General features: G+C 40.1%; 1 protein-coding gene across 2 annotated transcripts in view; it reads right to left on the reverse strand.

Annotated features, from left to right (window-relative positions):
* The window catches only part of SOX5 (SRY-box transcription factor 5), a 285,279-nt gene that overhangs the window by 14,018 nt on the left and 252,255 nt on the right, over window positions 1–19,006 (reverse strand). The window contains exons 10-11 of one of the 2 annotated variants that reach the window (XM_034062939.1): window positions 18,717–18,894; window positions 13,675–13,820 (exon numbers count right to left, since the gene is read on the reverse strand). In XM_034062939.1, the coding sequence (XP_033918830.1) occupies window positions 13,675–13,820; window positions 18,717–18,894 (324 nt within the window). Of the gene's footprint in view, window positions 1–13,674; window positions 13,848–18,716; window positions 18,895–19,006 lie in introns of both variants that reach the window. The other variant, XM_034062938.1, reaches the window with a different exon arrangement.

The following is a 19,006-nucleotide window of genomic DNA, read 5'->3' on the forward strand; positions in this document are numbered from 1 at the left end:
TTCTTGAGAGAGTTAGCAACAAAGCTAACCTGCTCAACTTCATATGCTCACACAGTTTAGGGAACATTAGGTTAACTTTCCTACTCTACACGTTCATTTCCACTGTGGATCCCTTTTGTGCTCCTGGTGAGCTGTCTGTAACCAGCAATGTTACGAGGCACAGCAGATCCAGAAAGCTTGGAGAAGCTTTGAATAAGAACCTGAACTATTCAGGCATTTAGCTTTACCAAAGTCTTTGATCTACCAGTTTTAACTCAGCTTTCATTTCCAAGGCAGCTTGTCAGCAGGCAGAAAGTCAGAAATAAGTTCTACTCATACTTCTTCGAAATGGATCTCAGATATATAGTGGAAATCAACAGGTTTTCCTCAGAAAAAGATCTATTTATTGTCACCTCCATAATGATTTTTTATGCCACAAATCAGTTAAAAATGCTGCCACCAACCTAAAAGATAATAGAACATCTCCTCTTGTTGGGTATATTATGGGGGAGGGGAGTTATTCTGTTGCTGACTTTTCTTGAATCATGTATAAACCTCTTAGAGAAACAGAGCTGAGAGTGCAAAGGGCACAGGCTTAACAGCTTTTTCTTTATGCCGTAAACGCAGCTCTTGAAGTTAGAGGCAGTTACATTCAGAACCACACTCTGCCAACATGATCTGATTGAGTCTTAAGGTCAGTGAATACTCCAGCATGCTGTCTGCAAGGTACACACCGACTATGGCTCGTTTATCAGAGTTTGACTTAACAAGCCTACAGATGCTCTGCTGCTATCCATCTTGGGCAAAGCTTTGCATTTTGAGGTAAAGCCACATTAGAAGAAATGAGAATCTGTGAGGGAATGCCAGATGAGTGCTGAGCTCCTGGGCTGCCCTGCCTCGTGGAGGTGGCTCTTTGGACAGCTGAAACATGGGTGAGCGGGGACACCACCCTTCCAACACAGCCACAATTTACTCCCTGCTACTTGAATGTAGAGAATAACAATGTAATTCAATCAGCAATGAGAAGGGGCAGTTAGAAAGAACTTCTGCATGATGTTGCTTTTGAAACAAGATGTCAGAACTGCCAGTTGTACTTTTCTGTGTTAATGTTTAGAGATGTTTAATAAGCACTCAGGTAAGAGGAGGACTAAGGCCTGCTCATTCATAAGGTTCTGCAATAGTATTAGGAGAGCAGAAAGAGATCCTGCAAAAGCCTGGCTATATGTAAGTAGTGTTCCTATGCTCTTCCCATTAAACACATGTAAGCAATCCTGACCTACAGGAATGCTTTTACAATTACAAAATATTCAAAAGGGGCTATACATTATTCCCATCTTGTTTTTCTTGAAAGCATTCATTTGATGACTTGCTGCTCTTGGTTTGATGGAAGCATCTTTATTTTTCCTACAATCTTTCAGTTAATGCAAAAAATATGTATGGAAGCTCCAAAGAAAAAAAGGAACAAAATCCTTTCTTCCCTGACACCAAACTGTCAATCTGCTGACATTGCTAGCCCAGCCTCCTCTTACAGAACCTATTTAAGAACTTCAGACAAGAGGTCCACAATGGTTTCAAATTTCTACAAAACTAGCACCTATTTAGCATCATAATATTAATTCAACAGCAAATTACTCATTCTCAACTGCTACCACTCTGATGTGTTGGATTAGCTGTGTTAACAGTAGCAAGCTGTGGCACCGTTCAGTCAAAACAGGTGGAGCACATGCTTGCTGGGTTCAGCATCACGATCTAATAAGGCAGTTGTGATACAGAACTAGAATTCAGGAGGCAGTAGCATATTTCTGCACACTATGTTGGACTATGCCTTAACCTTATTTTATCATTTTATCAAGTTCTACATCCAATTGTCTTGCCAGGCCAAGAAAGAAATAAGGAAGAAAGTTCAGCTGATGAAATTATACGTGCTTTCAGGTTTTAAAAGCTGTGAGAAAAATAACCAGAGTGATAAACACTTGATTTAAAATTTGCCCCATATCCCAAAGTTATAAAATCCTATTTGTCCTATGAGCAATCAACTGAGCGGCATCAACTGCAGATTAGGACCAATACTGCCAAGAACAGGTGAGGCTGGTCCAAACCTGGGGAAGTGGTGCAAAGAATTGGTTGTAAGACCTGCTTTTATGGAAAGACCCCCTAGAAGACTGAAAGGCATCTTATGAACATCTTTTTCCTCTGTGAAGAACTTCAGCAGAAGATTGAAAAAGTATCTTAATAGTAATTTCTACTGGATTGTAGGAGAGACTCTCCTTGGGCACTGAGAGCTCCACTGTCTGGATCATTTACAACTGTAATGGGCAAACAAGAGAAGATAATGCTGTAGAGAGCAATCAATCCCACAATAGCCCAATTGTTCAAACTATAAACAGAAGGGTTTCATCAATAGCCACAATGTGAGGAGAAGTTTCTAAGACTTTATTAATCAAAGAAAATAATCTGCTGGAGAAGATTAATTTTTACCACAGCTCTTAGCAATGTTCTAATTATATTGAAAAGAACAATGAAAAACACATACACACATGGAATGTGTCATGTAGAGAAAATATATATAAAAAATGACTAAGCACTGCAAGTCAGACTCAGTTTTGCGGTCAGCTGCAAAAGTTACTTGGCTTTCTGTCATGGATAGCTGTCATAGTTTAACAAAACATTGATCTAAAAATGACAAGAACTTGGTTGCAGTCTCTTTCATAGAAGAAACATAAAACAAGAAGAGTCAAAACATATGTAGAACAGCCTGATAATATTTGCCAGAACTCCTCCCACTACTATACAAACGTGAAGCAAAATCTTGGAAGGTTTGAGAAATAAAGACATTCTGATATATCTGCCTGCTCCCCTCTAACCTCACTTCCTGTCTTGTGTTGCATCATGGTACCAACACACAGTATGTACCTGGGACCATGCACATGCTTCCACTCCTGAAGGACTCCACAATTCTTCCCGAACACTGTGAATGCTGGGCATATGGCAACGGATCCCTCCTCCCCCTCTTTGAGACATCCTTTTGGCTGGGGCATTTGGCAAACACTGATAGTTCTCTGAACTCCCTTAGAATTGTATTTTGGCAAGAGCTGTTTTTCCGATTGCATAATTCAAGGTTAGCAGTTTTACTGACGCAGTCTACTCTTCAGTTTTCTACTCCCCTATCCCTACCCCCATTTCCCCCCACTATGAGTATTTTTCCTCTCAGTTTGATGCCTGCAAAGATACAGCCAGCACAGAACACCAGAGGAGGAGCATTCAAGCATATCTCTTTGCATTTCTGCTTTTCTTATTCCACGTGAATTGAAAGGCCAGGTGAAAATAATGCTTTTGTAGAGGAGCTGGAAAGAATCAAACATGGTTACCTATGGACTATGGACTGCAAGGAGAAACTCACTCATCAGTTCTAGCACCTAAGAATTACAAATATACTGACGGACAGAGTGCCTGCTACCTTTGTTCCCTTCAGTGTCAGTATGTAAAAAGAAACAGATGGCTGCCTGTTATTGTCCTTTTTAATGTTCCATTTTCCCTCTCCCTCCCCAAATGCAGTTTGTCCAGCTATCATCCAACTCTGCAGAAAAATTCCCACATCTAAACTCTAAAGGTGGCATTTTCAAATAGATTGAGTTTTGATAAGCTAGTTTTTATCTCAGATTGTTGAGAAGGGCCTCAGATGTGACAGCATCTAATGCAGATCTTGGTGATGAGGCAGAAGTCTTCTGTCAGCAAGCTCCAGCAAATATCAACCATTCCAACACATACCTTGGTCAATATGCAAATCTTAAAGCACTAGGCAAATCAGCCGCTAGATTATGATCCCGCAATGAAAGATCACTTCTGTTTATTACAGAAAAACATTTTTAATCATCAGACACTATGGTGGTGCCAGGTGTCAGCCATTTAACATTGTATTTTCCTTAGCTCTCCAAAAAATGAAGTCTTATCCTACATCTGACATGAGTGAAGGCTTTGTAAAAGTAATCTTTCTGTGCAATTCCTCTGCCTCTTGCAATAATAAACATCAGAAAGCTTGTGTTACAAAATCTTAATCCTCAGTCTTTCAAAATGTGGAAAAAATGAGGCAGGTAGGCATTACGGATGACAGAGAGCTGGAAGAACTTAGAGGAACCACTGGCAGTCGTGAGAGGTGTGCCCAGAGGTTTGCACATGATGAATTATTTGCAGTCCAGGCTCTACTCCTGCATATTAATGCTAGGGTACTTCAAAACAGGTACTGTGCATACTGTCTATGTAACCGCGTTACAGTCCAGATCCTGTTACAACTATAACTGCTGCAAGAGAATTTCCAGCTCTCTTCAGAGAGACCTTCTATTTAAACTTAGGTTTTTCTGTGTAACAGATCACATTGCCCAAGTGTTTTGCACTCATCAGTGAATTTAAACCACAAAATTTCACAAAGAAAGGCAGCATTGTTAACTGTTTACCAGAGTCACATATAATGTGACTTGCCAAAGGTTCCTTAGTAAGCCTGGTAGTTTTAGGAACTGAAACTAGAACTCCTGAATCTTACCTAAATATAATAACCTCAAGCTTGTAATTTCTTTGAGAGTGGGAACTGTGGCTCTTGCTGATGGGACGTTACAAGAAAAAACAGAATAAAAAGAAAGGGCAGTGAGAGATTCGCCATTACAATGGACCTCGCTTAAGTAATGCTTGCAAGGCTCAAAAACTCATAAAAAGCCCATGCATAAAATGATAAAATAGAGTGAGACTTTCAAATGTTGACTCAGTAATTGTTAAACCCCTTCTGGCTGCACAATTTTATAGTCTTCTACTGTACTAATGAAAAGGGAAGAAACAACAAAGAAGGGTTTTAGCCTTCCAATTATATAAACTCTGTGGACCACCAAAGAAGATGAAAGATTATTTATAATGTAACAGCAATTTATCATTTGGGAGAGTTTTTTTGTTGTTGTTGCATCAAAGTTGAGTATGAAGAAACAATACATTCACCACCCCCTCAGCTCTTCCAGTCTTATCTGAGATCTCTCTTTTCCATGGAATAATCCACCCACAGAACCTAAAAGCAATGTTAGAAGCAGAAAAATGAAAGGACATTCTTTATTTGTGGTTCTTCCTGATTTTATGGTGCTTTTTTCAGAATTAGTACATTCAGTCTCAGTTGGGGCTACATCACTTGGTAAAGGAACCATATCTCCTGGATTACAGTATATACTGAAATCCAAATTGGTTTAACACTGCCTAGAAATCATTGCATTTGATTTTCAATCTATATGAAGTGCTATATGGAGTCAGCAAAGAGGTGCCTTGTGAGGTGCTACAGGATAAAATCAGATGGATCGAGTAAGACCTGACATTTAACTATTTTTCTCTTCACAACAGGCATCCAGTCACAGGAGGAATTTGCTGAAATTTGTATAGTCATTTTCTTTACTGTACATTATGGACATAGATCTTTGATTTCTAAGGGTTCTCAAGTCAGTACCTTTCAAAGCACCAAAGGCAAGACAGAGTCTGCTGAAATAAACAGAGGAATAACTCAGTAACTTGGCAGGGTTTAGGTCCCTAGGTTGTTGGGTTGTTTTAGAATTCTTTATTTGAGTAACAATGACTCCCTCAGTAAAATATATTATTTTACTTGGAAACAAACTGATGGGAAGTAGCAGCTCTAGAGGAAAAGTGGACACTTGAGGTCTTCTCTTGTTAAGAGCTCTGAGAAACAGTGCAAGTTGGATGTAAATGTAGGTAGGAATAGCCCAGCCCATTACTTTAAAGAAGAAATAAAAAGAAAATAAAAAGCAAAGCAGAATGATGAGACACTGTTTCCTTTCTGAAGTTTTTACAGTGTGGGCATATGTATTGACCTAAACCAGATCCAGCTGTAATCCCCTGATTGCAATAGGCTAAGAGTTATACGACACAGTTTCTCATCTGGACTTCTTTCTGGGCTGACATGGCCTGTATCTCTGCATTAACTGTTCAGCCACTGCACCTTAGTTTCCCCAACTATGCATGAAGGAGATTGTGATATTTTCCTACCATTGTGAAGTTTTGACATCTCTGGTTGAAAACTGCCACATTAATGAAGGATTTCACAGTGAGAAAGAGCTGCTACAGCTGACCAGTGAGGAAAGAAAGGGTTAACTGCGGAAGAGAGGTGGCACACCAAAAATGAAACATGAAAATCACAACCCATGCAGGATATCCTGGAAAAAAGGGTCTACACACATGTAAAGAAAAGCAAGACCAGAGTCCCTGTTTTCCTGTTTATTAAGCAATGGGTGACTCAACCGCACAGCAGCAGTACAGATACAGACTATCCTCTTCCATTTTTCTCTAGAAGGTATTCAAATTATGAATGTTGTTGTGCCTTTGCTAACTTTCTTCCAGCCCTAATGAAGAAGCTGATATTCTGTCTGGGCTATCTCCTAAGAAAATAACTATTACGTTTTTCCAGTCATGAAGTAAGGCTTAGCTTGCCTACTCCCCATCATCACCATCAACACAAATAAAGGTAGAGTTTAGCACCCTCAGAAGACACTAGAGGCTGTTTGTCACTCAGAAGTCCACACCTGCATAATAAGACAGGCAGAAAAAGATTGGCTGATCCCCCGGAGGCTAAACGGACACAATTCACAGAAGAATCAGGCTGTATAACTGAAGAGAGGTATTGCACTGATGCTGGTGTCCATGAATGTGCTGCAAGCCCTACCTATTGGAGGCTTGTGATTATGTAAAAATAATAGTATCTCAGGAAGTAATTACCCACCGTGGCTGTAGGGCACAGCTTAGGACTTCAACCGAAAGACTCAAAAAGCCATAACAGAAACTCCAAATCAACTTTCAGGAGGAAGCTGATGCATCTTTATTGGGCTTAATAAAATTTCCGCTAAGGTATAAACAGCTGCAGTCCTCCGTGATCCACACTAGCCTGTGAATGTTTCCAATCTCTGCCCTTTGGACTGAGTGAAGACTTAAACTCCCATTCAGACTTCCAGCACCTGCAGGGATCCAGGGTTCTTCCCTGCCTGCTGTTCAACTTGACTTCAATGGGAGCTTCATGCACACATCTGTGGGCAGAATTTGTTCCTCCCTCTGTATATTTCACTTCTATTAACTAACCCTGACCATGCACCCCTGCCATAATGATGCACTAAAACCACATACAAATATACACAATTTTTCTTTGGAAAATGTATTTGAGCATTTAATAGACGATTGCCAATCAGGGGGAGGCAAAGAGGGCATTTTAAGCTAAAATCCTTGGAAAATGGAAAAATACCCTCATTGCAGAATCTCTCCCTCCCGTGCGTAGGCACTTGCTCACTGAGAGTAGTGACACTGTGACAAAAGTAGCAAAACCAAAGGCAGACTTTACTAGAAGAAAAGGGGGAGGGGAAGTCTTCCAGTGGCCATCTGTGAAAACAAGGCATGTGGCCATTAAATGCAGAGGCTGTAAATATAAATATACAGAAGCTCCACAAAAAATGGTAAAACAAAAAAGGGGGGTGGGAGGTGAGGGAATAGAGATGAAAAAGGAATAAACTTGCAGCTGAAGCAAATCAAAACGTTTAATGCTTTGTTACCAGTGCTGGGCAAAACCAATTGTGGTCTTTTCAGTGTGCAAACTTGACATGTGTGGTTAATTAAATTTGTGGGAAGTTTCAGGAGAAATGACAATGGATAGAATAGCCCTGTCGAACAGAGGACTCCCTGGGTATGATCCTGTTGAGTGTGCTGACTGGACTTACTGAAAGGCTGCCATACAGGGTGATGGTGGGTGATGACATAATACCTGCTCACCTTCTTGTCATGCTTTTGAAAACTGTCTGCTCTGTGTTGATAACATTAACAAAGAGGACTGCAACCCTCATACAAGAACTCCTGCTGGCAAAGAACCTCAGAGAGACAAAGTTAGGAGGACGGTAAGAAAAAGGGTAATAAGAAGTGGTTATACAATTGTTAGGATGTAAACTTTTGTGTTGTGAGACTGTTACAGTCCATTGTCTGCAAGATACTCCCTGGTCCTCAACACTGTGTAATAATTATTCCAAAAGGATCTCTGATCGCACTGTGCAGGTAGAACAAAACATATTATGCTGATCATCCTCCTTCTTGCTTTACAGGCTGGTGAGGAATAGAGGGGGCTACATATTACAGGACATATCTATTAGTGGTCTGCTAAACCTGCAGGGATAAATGTGAGTATATGTAATGTCTGCGGGTAAGGTAGCCTCTGCTAGTCACTGAAAATGCAAAATTATTTGTCCATTAAAATATGGAGATTATGAAAATGGGCAGGTTTCAACTCTTGCAAACTGATTTGGTTTATGATGTTAAACTTATTTCCAGTGGGTTTTTCCCATGTGGGCAGCCTGGCTTGCCCCAGGTCCTGCTCTTCCCAGTTTCAATCATTACCAGTTACTGACCCTAGTCTGACCCAGGAACTATCACTATCTGCAGGCAGCACCGGATCAGAATTTGTTTTACCACTCCCTTCTCTTGCCCTTCTCTCCTCTTTTTTTCCCTTGATTTTCTGGTTCAAATCTTGCCATTAGGGGAAGCAAAAAAAATGTTATTGAAGTAAAATTCTCTACTGCAAGATAAATTTAAATCCCATGTGCTAAACCAGCTACTCCTTACGCCTTTAGTAAAGTGAGCTCCAGTGTTTTATTTCTCAAAGGCAGCAGGATCTGCGGGTTTGAGATTCTTAATATCCCCCTCCTCCCCAAGGGGAGAGCAGGGACAGAATTCATTTCAGCTCAGCAGATCACAGCAGTTTCTTAAGGGTTAACTCTGCTATCCCCATCCATCAGGCAGCCAGCGAGGCATCAGGAAGGAATGATGGATGTAAAATTATTACAGGGCTGCCACCCGATATACTTACTGCCATTTGTAACTATCGCTGGAACTGACACACTTTTTTCATTATTAAACATTCACATTAAGTCAACATTGGTCACTGTCATTTCATGTTTGGCACTCTCTTAAGGGGAAGAGGGGGAGGTGGGAGGATGCTGGGAGGAGGGGTGGGTGGGAATGGGAGGAAAGACATCCTGAACCCGGTGTTCCATAAGCATGAGTAATAAATAGGCTCCTGCTTACAACGCTGGAATAAATATTGTTACAAATAGCTCTTTAGTTACAGCCCAGCAGACAAGTACATGTCAGAGCCTTTTAAAAGGACACACTCCAAGCAGTAACATGGAGAACTTCTATCACAGGTTAAGAAACACTCAGCACAGGAGGTACACATATTCAGATGTGCTCATCTCAAGTGTGCTATGAGGAAGACTGTGTCTGTACACATCTGAAATGTTTGTGTGGCTGTGTATACTTACACAAGTGTCCCAGCCACCAGCATCTTTAGCAGGTGCCAGCATCTGGAAACCAGTATCTGTGATTGCACCAGTGTGCACATACACATGCTCAAATACCTGCTTATACTCCTCCTTTTTTACAGCTATCAGGGTACATGCAGGAATGCTTGAGAGTCTGCCTATAGTCAGGAAATAACTGGCTAGCTCGGCGCGTGTTTGTGCTGTGTATCTCTGAAAGAGTGCTCTGTAGGACTGTATGCATGCACACACATGCTGGCTCTGTGTTTGTGTACATCTCCTTTGCAGAGGAACAGGCAGTTTTGGGGCAGAACAACTAGAGCAGAGTCCACTTGCTGATGTTGCCCCCTGTGGCATTTGCACTAGGTGACAATCTGCTCTCTAAGCTACATGTATAAAAGGGAACATTGTTTATGCATAGTACCTATCAAGCTATAATTAACTGTAGATGACAATTACAAATAAAACTATGCTCCCGGGTTTCCAAGAAACCAGAAAAACATACACACACTTTTCATTTATACACGGAAATGTTTCCAAGAAAAGTAATGTAAAAATATGTTTTATTGCATTTGCAATTAAAATAGGTTTTAGTAAAACCCATGTTCATCATGATGCTCATGGTTTTTACTGCAGTCCTCTGAAAATCAAATCAGTCAAGATAGTCCAAGTTGGATGCCCATAAAGTGACTCACCCAAATCATCCTAGCCATTTTCTAAAGAGCTCTTCTCGTTTATGACTCCCTTTATACAGTTTCTCTCCAATTCCACAGAATTCCTGTCTGACTACTGCCTTACAGCAGCAGGTCTGGCTGTCCTCAGGGATCAACCCATTTGGGAACACAAGCCAGATAACAGGTCAGGCACATGCGTGGAGAAAAGCCCCAAGAGCTTTAATAGAGACTCACAAAGGTGATTTCCAGCCCTGAACCTGCCCAGCTACCTCTGGCAAATAAATCCCTGCCAGGGGTCTAACACACATGTTCAGAACTGCACAGACGCTACCTTTACTGGTAGGCTGCAGCAGAAATTAATGAAGAAACAAACTCAGTAGGTCTCAGAGAGTTGTAGGTCTCCATAACTATGCTAGTCGAGTGTTTGCTGCCTATACAGACTGAGATCACTCTACAGGAAGAAGAGTCTTTCTTCTGTACATAACTATGGTCAAAATGTACATTTCTAAGCATGGACACATAGCTACATTAGGCTAACCCTCTTTTAATTCCTTTCTCTTCCTCAAAATCTCCCTATCAGGAAGTAACCAGGGAGCAAAGGAAATGGCCCAAATTTCAGGGAGCTGCCTCCAAGTCCCCTGATAGGACCCTGAGCTTCTCAAAGGAAAATCTCAGTGGTAACACTGCAGCAGTCTGATTCACAAAACCCACCTTCCCAACTATCTCTTTTTCTTTCCACTGAAAATAGGGAAAAACAGAACAAAAGTTAACTCAAAAAAGGCAACATTTGTCTTCCTATCAAACCTTGCTCTTAATAAGAGAGGAAACTTTAAAGTCCTAGATTGAATGGACATAAGCTTCACAGCTGGATAGCTGGTGGATGGCCTAGAGCATATATGGGAAAGGAGAACAAGTATCCGAACTTTACAGCCTGTGCCTTGTCCTCTGTTGGGTCAAATGCAAGAGACAGCTCAAGAGACCCTACAAGTTGAAATGTGTAAGTTCTTAACTAGTGCTCAGCGGCTTAGCTGGTCACCCTAGCAACCCAAATGCTATTATAGTCTAGGAGAGCTCAGATTTGGTTCTGTCCTTTTCTGTCTCCCATTTAAAAAGAAAATAAAATAATGGATAAATAAATGAAAATTGGTGTGCCCTGATAAAAGTTTTAGCATTTATTGTACCAAAAGCCCCAAACCCTACAACTGCTTAAGAAAAATTTCCCATTGAGTAAACAATTTTTTCTTCCTGCTACCTTGTAAAAGAACTGCTCTCTGCCCTCCATGAGCCCACCAGACGGCATGAATTAGAGAGGAAAATAAACTTCAACTAGGGTTGAGGGTGAGAAGTGAAAACAGAAGGAATAAGGAGAATCCCAACAATAGGAAAGTAACAGAATAAAGTGAATGCAGATGGTTCCACTCCTGTTACTTAATCAAAAGGCTGTGCAGAGTCACTAGAGCCAGCATAAAGTCATGTGTTAGAACAACAGCTGATCTGTATTAAAGAAGATTAACTCGCAATGCCATGGTGGAGGGCCTGGGATTATTTTATGTGCTTCCATTGCTGAACAAGCCGTCAGCACAATTACTGCCCTCCGATGTGAATGACTGATCTGTAACCACAGCTAAACAGCATGCTGCTTAGGGGCCTGGGTGCTTCATGAAGATGAATTTCCATACCATCAAAGTGCTTTTAACGGGCTTCCTGATCCAACCACAAGGCCTGCTTTGCAAGTATATAGAACTCAGGATGAAGGCTTCCTGTCCAAAAGGATTTGGCCGGTTGTCACTTGACAATTCCCAGCCAGCACAAGGGAGGAGAGGGGGGAGATAGGTAGAGTTGTCTCTGCTTTGGAGGATTAAAAAAAAGGAAAAAAAGAAGAAGAAAAAAAAAGGGTACAGATGCTTTCTGAATGCAACCAACTGCTGTATCCACAGCTGAATTCAATGCGCTTAACAAATAACGGCAATTTAGCTATGCTTGCGAGGAATAGCTTGAGTCACTTTGCATTAGCATCTGGCTGAGTGTTAAAGTCATTTCTACATGGGGAGCAGAGAAAAGAAATTTCTGCTCCGAGCATCCTTTCAAGAATGCTTAAATATTTGAATATAAATTCCTTTGTGCTTGTGATCACTTCTTCTTATATCTGACACTCTGCTCTTCCCTTTTCCCTTCTGGTACTCTCCTATGTGAAACACCATAAACATGCTTCATCCCTCTCTTTATTTCTGTCTCCCCATACCAGCACTCTTCCTCTTCTTAGAGAGATTGTATGTACTGCCAGATACCTATTACACTGACCTCTCTTTTCCTTCCCCTTCCTCTTAAGAAAGTGCATGAAATTGGAGTAATTTCTACATCACTTTCACCTAGGATAGCCTGATGAAAAAAGTACAGTAGTGAGAGAATCACACGTACATTTAACATTCATTACCCAGACTGCTGGCTTCTCACAGCTTATTGATCAAACTCCATCTAAAAATGGGGAAAATGGAAAGCTATCCAAATTAGCAATCTGCTCATTCTGGACAATATTGTTTGACTCACAAGCTTCCTAGGATGACTGACTTTCAAGTTTCTGCTAAATAGCTGATCATTTTTATTCATCTTATTTATCTGCCTCTTTCAATGATGCACATAAGGCCTTACAGTGAAAAGCCACTAGAAGCGGTTTCAGTTTACACCAAATGCAACTAAGGCCACCTTTGTTGTACTGCATGACGAAGGCTGTTTCACCTCAGAAAATATTGCAGGGAAGAGAAGAAGGAGGAAAAAGTCTTGCTAAGCATATGATGTTGAGACGCACACAAGAGTTTGAATGTATATCTTAGGTGGCAGCATTATAAGAACAGCTCACTATAAATGTGTCAGCAAGGACTGGCAGGTCTATTTATCCCCCATAAGCCAGGGCAGTTAATGGAAAAATATCACGTATTTCCAGAGAAAAGCAGCAAATCACAACCTCTTTGACATACCTGACTGTTACAGTACATACCAATTTTACTAGAGAATATTCACTTTGTCAATATTGTGTTATAACAGAGCTTCACAGGCCAGCTCAAAAGCAGAAGGTGGTAAGACCCATACGTTCCACTCCCTTGAAGTTCCACTCCAAATATTTGGTGCAGTTTGTGTTGTCAATTCTCCATTTCTTCAATTTTGTTAAGTCATCTAATGTGACATGACAGTCCTACATTGCAATGGTCACAAAATATCATATATGACAACCTCACAAGGCTAAATACCCAGAAGCTGAGCCTGAGTATCAGCAAAGCTTATGTTCCTAAAGAAGCTTGATTATTTTCAAATCCAGCTCATCTCGCAAACACATGTAAGCATTTCCATAAAGCAAGATTTCCACTTAGACCCACAGATTTCCACGATCACCTTCTCGTAATACACACTGACAAGCTGGAACAGAGAATTAGCGGCTTTCAAAGTTCTCATGAGGGCTTTAACTGTCTCTGCCTCCACCCCACTCTCCCTCAAGGGTCTCCAGGTCTCTCGTGTCATCTTTTGGTTGTGTTTTTCATTTTATCTTTCTCCTTTTTTAAAAACAGCTCTTCTGTTTAAAAATGGGAAAGAAGAAAACAGAGCAAGAAAAAGGAGGAAAAAAAGGAGGAAGGATCTATATATCTGTAGGAAGAGCCTAATGCAATCTCAGACCCTTTGCAAAGGAAGTCTCAGGAACTCACCTTTTCTGTCCTGCAGTTATTGAGACCCAGGCTATTTACAACGGCCACCTTCCCGTCCAGCACCTGTTGTTCCCTCCGAAGTTGCTCCTTCATCTGTCGGGCCTCTTGGATTGCCTTGGTAACAGCATCATGGTCATTTAAATAACCTGACGACGTGATAGAAGAAAGGATATCTTAAAAAAAGAAAGTTACAAGAAAACACTTTAGCTTTCATTGATTAAATGCACCAATAGTTCATCATTATTAATGAGAAGGAGTTAGAAGATAATACTCATAAACCCATCTGTGCTTTGGAATTCTGTTATTGTTATGATTGAGACACCTGGACAGAAAACATGAAAAACCTCAGTGCCAAAATCCTCATCCTGATATGTGATGCCATTAGTTTCAATATCTCCCTGATGCTGCAGAGGTTAGTTAGCCCTGTGGTTTGTATGCAGCAGGATGTAACTGGATATGAGTTAGGGGAAGCTTTGATCATACCAGCAATCCCAAACTCTTAAGAATAGATCATTTCATTCTTCCCCTTCTTAAAACTTGTGAATATATTAAAATAAACCACAGGTGGCGGTGGTTTGCTACAGATATGAAATGCATAATGGCTGGGAAGAGAAACCTCATCCACTGAATGCTCCCCACCACCACCTGTCATTCAGAAATGTATAAGAAACCACAGCTACATGGACCTACATTCCCACTCCTATTCATGCTGCTAATAGTAGGTCAAATGTCCACTGTTTTGCTGCAAATTCACAGCCTAGGGCTTAGCCTTAGTAGTCACTGAATTATTTCCTTTTAAAATGTTACAAGCATCACCCGCACAGCTAATACTATTTAATTTTAAATGTGACACTTTGTCATTTTTTTCCTTTAGCATACTGTAGATTATACTTATTATGATCTGCATGTGATTTGTAGGATAGAATACTGATGGGAGACTCCAAGCCCCAGTCTATTTTTCAAACATTAAAGGAGAGGCTAATATCTATCAATCTCCCTCCCCCTCTCCACATCCCCACACGCGTGCGCACACACACACTTCTTTCTGTCTTTTAACTAGGGCATAAAAATGGCATAAAATGAATCTGTAATATGAAATTGCCCAGAAAAGGGACTTCTGTTTGTGACATGAGGCTAAATCTAACCAGATCCATTGGTGAATTGTGACAGATGGAGGGACTGTGAGACAGAAGGCAGGCACTAATCACACACAAAATGACCGGCTTGCCTCAACATGTTCCATGGATTCCAGCAAACTTTACACCCTAATCCATTTTTAGAACAAAAAACATCTGGGCCATAAATCCTCTAATCTGCCAAAACACGCTATTAAATCCCATGATTTGTTGAAAAACACTAAGATTAAAGAAAGGAAATATAAAATGGCTAACTGCCGTGTTAGGAAAGTGTTATTAATACTCTTTCTTTGTCTCAATTATGAATGTTCTGTTCCTAAAGAGCCTTGTCTAATCATGTCAGATTACACATCCTTGTTGTATTGCTAGACTCTTCTATCTGATCTGCTGATTGCCAAAAAACGTAGGATATTGTCTTGCTGCTTAAAACATTTCAGGGGAAGAAGCTGATGTCAGATTAGTTCAGTGCTGTGCTGCTGTCAGGATTTTAGTTTGGTTTGGGTTTTTATTGTTTTTTAGACTACAGGCAGAACAGGACTGGTGTTCTCATCTTCTTCAGTGCGCAAGAACTAGAAAGTAAAGTTTCTGTGTGGTTTGATTGTTGTTAATTGTACTAACAGTTAGCTTTTGGCTACGTACCCAGAAACCCTGAGAGTTTTGGATGAAATAACTTGATCCACATTGCTTTATCAAATGACCCAGTTCAGTAATTCCCATCCAACAGAATTCCAGCAATTCCAGCCTTCCCAGCACAAGGAAGGATATATCCTGCACCAGCACAGTGCTACCAGCTGATTATTTTATTTCTTTTACCTCCATTTTATCAACTTGCTTGGTTTCTTCCCCACTTTGCATCTGTTACTGATCAAGCTTGCATGTAGTCAGAATAAATTAAAAAGGAAGCAAATAAACAAACAAACAGTAGTATTACCGCTGGTTCTGCTCTTGATTAGGCTAGGTATAGTACTTTCAACTGTAATGCAGACAAATTTGCCTAGGAACTGGAATTCATGCCCTTCTCCAGACTATTTGGCTTTTCCTGAATACTGCTATCTTTGAGAGAGTTTGGCACATGACAGTGAATAAAAGCAAGCACTCCTTATGTTTTTCAGTAGCTGCCAAGATGCTGGTGTGCAGGGAAATGATTAATATAGAAGCGAGTTGAATGTAAATTATTGTTGTTTAGGGTAGGTGGTGAATTATTGACAGAGAGGGGAACTGCATTACATAAAATGCACTTAGTTACAAGGATTGCCAAACTAGCATAGAGATGTTGCAGATAATGGCAAAGGGCAGAGAGAAGTTGTTTCTGTTTTTAGTTCACGGACATATGCCTGTTCCCAAAAAGAAATGCTTGGATTTAAAGTCATGCACGAAGCCACGACATTTGTGACTGCTCAGTCTGTAGCATAATTTATACACTATAAGGATAGCTCTAAAAAAGCACTGATCTGTATGCCCGAATGCTGCTTTACTGTTAATCACAGGAGGCTGTAAGTTTGTGTCCTCCAAAAATAGCTGAACAATACATGAGCATTTCTCATGCCATGGGATCCAAGAAGCCTGAAGAACTGCTTTCAGAGAACAGTTTTAATTTGAAGCTAGAGGTGGTGAAAAGTGACAGCTCAACTGCACGCCAGCAAGATGGGCTGTGCACACCTAGCACAGACAACCTGTGCCTTGCACTGACAGCTCCAATCATTCCAATGGTCGAAGCAACTGTCTGGCAAATGACTGCATGTTTCCCAGTGACTTTTTGTAGAGGGATTAATCTCTCAAGATAAAGAAGCAATACAGTTTCTCTATCATTTTTAGGACCTTAGTACCTTTGAGAAAATGTTATCCTTTTTTCTTTCTTTTTCTTTTTTTTTCTTTTTCTTTTTTTTTTTGTGGCATAGCTCCTACTAGAGGGTGATTTGAAACTTCATGCTTGCTTTCTTAAGACCACCAAATGGTTTCAACATGGTAATGAGTTTCACTTGCTGTAACTTTGGTTGGATCTGACCTAGCAGTTAGTAGAAAACACTCCATAGTGTTCACCAGTCTTTCATTCTTCTAGTCCTCCACTAAAGAATAATCCTTTGTTAGAAGTAGGCTATGTCTGTCCAGCCCCTGAACCAGTTAAAGACTGCTTATCTTATATATACAGTATGCACCATGATATTGCTCAGCAACCTCAAAAAGTCACTTTCTATATTTGTAGCTGAGAGATATACAGCAGTGAACTCTGTGTCATTAACAATAACTTAAGTATGTTATCTTTTGCTCCACAGTTTTCCATGGTTTATTAATGGTATAACGCATTAATTCTTCTTACAAGAGTGACCTTTAAAGCTCCATTCATCCTCACAGCTTTTATCCAATTACATTATCACTCATTACAGGTACACCATTTCAAAATCTGCATCTTGTTAAAAGAAGTAAATTGCAGGGGTCTCAAACCTATGAGAAATATCAGGTGTGTAAGGAAAGAAAATTGGAGTGGCGAGAATACGAGGTGTCCTGACACTGAGAAGCAGGGCAGATGCTTAACTCCACATCTAAATGTGATGCTTGCTCTATTAAGGATAAAAAAATCTAATATGAAAAAAATTGAAACTCAATGCACTGTACACGGAGAGCAGTAGGGCCAAGCAGATTAAAGGTAAAACATATTATTACCTTCCATAGCTAAACAGCGTAGGGTTAATAATAATACATGTATTATCAATTAACAATGTGATATTTACACAATATTTATATAATTGTGACATACCATACCAAATAAAGTTATTTTCTAATAGTCATAGAAGCATATTCTCTGTCTCACAACATTAGCAATAATCATGTATGCAGAGTGAGATGGTAATTTGGTAGGAGCTAGACCTTTTCCAGTCTTTGGACATAACTATGGTTCTTCCTGGTGTCTATATAGGTAGAATATGGAGTATAATGAGCTCGGGAGAAAGCCATGAAGACACAAGGAAATTTTACTATGCAGCACTGAGATTTCACATAAATGGCTTCTGACAGGTTTGACCTATGGCTTCTTTTGTTTTTTGGGCCATCCCTGAAAGTGGCCAGCTGGAGATGCTTTAGGAGCAATAAGACAGAGTAGCAAACTAGGTACAACTACCTACCTCACTTAATTCCTTAAACAAAGCTTGATTTACATGCTGAAATCTTCATTCAGGTTATATTTAATCACACTTTGTGGTATAAAATTTTTCTGTTACAAGGATGATGAACAAGGTGTGCATATATTTTACTTACGCACACAAAGAGCAGTCCCTTTAACACATCAGACTTGCAAAATCACTTAGACTGTTATTATTTAGATGATCTTTAGGCAAAGGGGTGATTTTGGCAGGAGGAAGAATTAACACTATTTTCTGAACAATGTTAAAAGCAGTTCGTCAAGACTTTTTGCAGGATACATCAAATCTGGTGATTGATTTATTTATTAAAGTGAAATAATGCTCCATGCAGCTTTTCAGCAGACTCAGGATTAAATCTGTAATCTTGCAAAGATGCATTTGCATATGTAGACTTTTAACTTAAATGGATTTTTATTTTAATTCATCTATCACTTTTAGATGGTATAGCACAACATCCCAGGTCTTTAATGCCCACCATTAGATAGGTCACTGTCTTTAAAGTATGCCATGAAACAAACAGAATTTATTCACTTTTATTGATAAAGCAGTGTCTGAAATAGAACAGATCTTTGTTTTCTGAGTCTGTAAAAGTTAAGATACTCTTGAAATGGTAAATCTGTGGGAGTTTCTTCACTGACATCAACAAATGTAGTATTATGATCAACCTGTGACAGTTCATAGACCAGTGTCAGACACTGGCTGATAAATGCCTACTTTCCATTAACATCTATTAATTGTTATGAAGAGGGACAAGTGAAACTGAGCTTACCTATTGTGTTAGCTCTGGCTGAAGGACTAGCTAATGTTGCTGGCACAGATGACTTTAGTGAACTGGCCCCACTATTTATTCTCAGTGTTGGCATATGAGGAGAGGTGGGCGATGTGGGAGACTTGCCATCAGATGTCTTGGGTTTGGCTGAAAGGTTCAGAGGCTGGGCCACTTCATCCTACAATGAGCAGAAGAGAAAAAGATGTTACAAAAAAACTGCTGTTGGCACAACACCATCCAAGCAAAGACAGTTGTTTTCAGATCACATGAACTTCTAAACCTGAAAGGTT

The sequence above is a fragment of the Melopsittacus undulatus genome, chromosome 5 (assembly GCF_012275295.1).
Source record: "Melopsittacus undulatus isolate bMelUnd1 chromosome 5, bMelUnd1.mat.Z, whole genome shotgun sequence".
Lineage (NCBI taxonomy): Eukaryota > Metazoa > Chordata > Aves > Psittaciformes > Psittaculidae > Melopsittacus > Melopsittacus undulatus.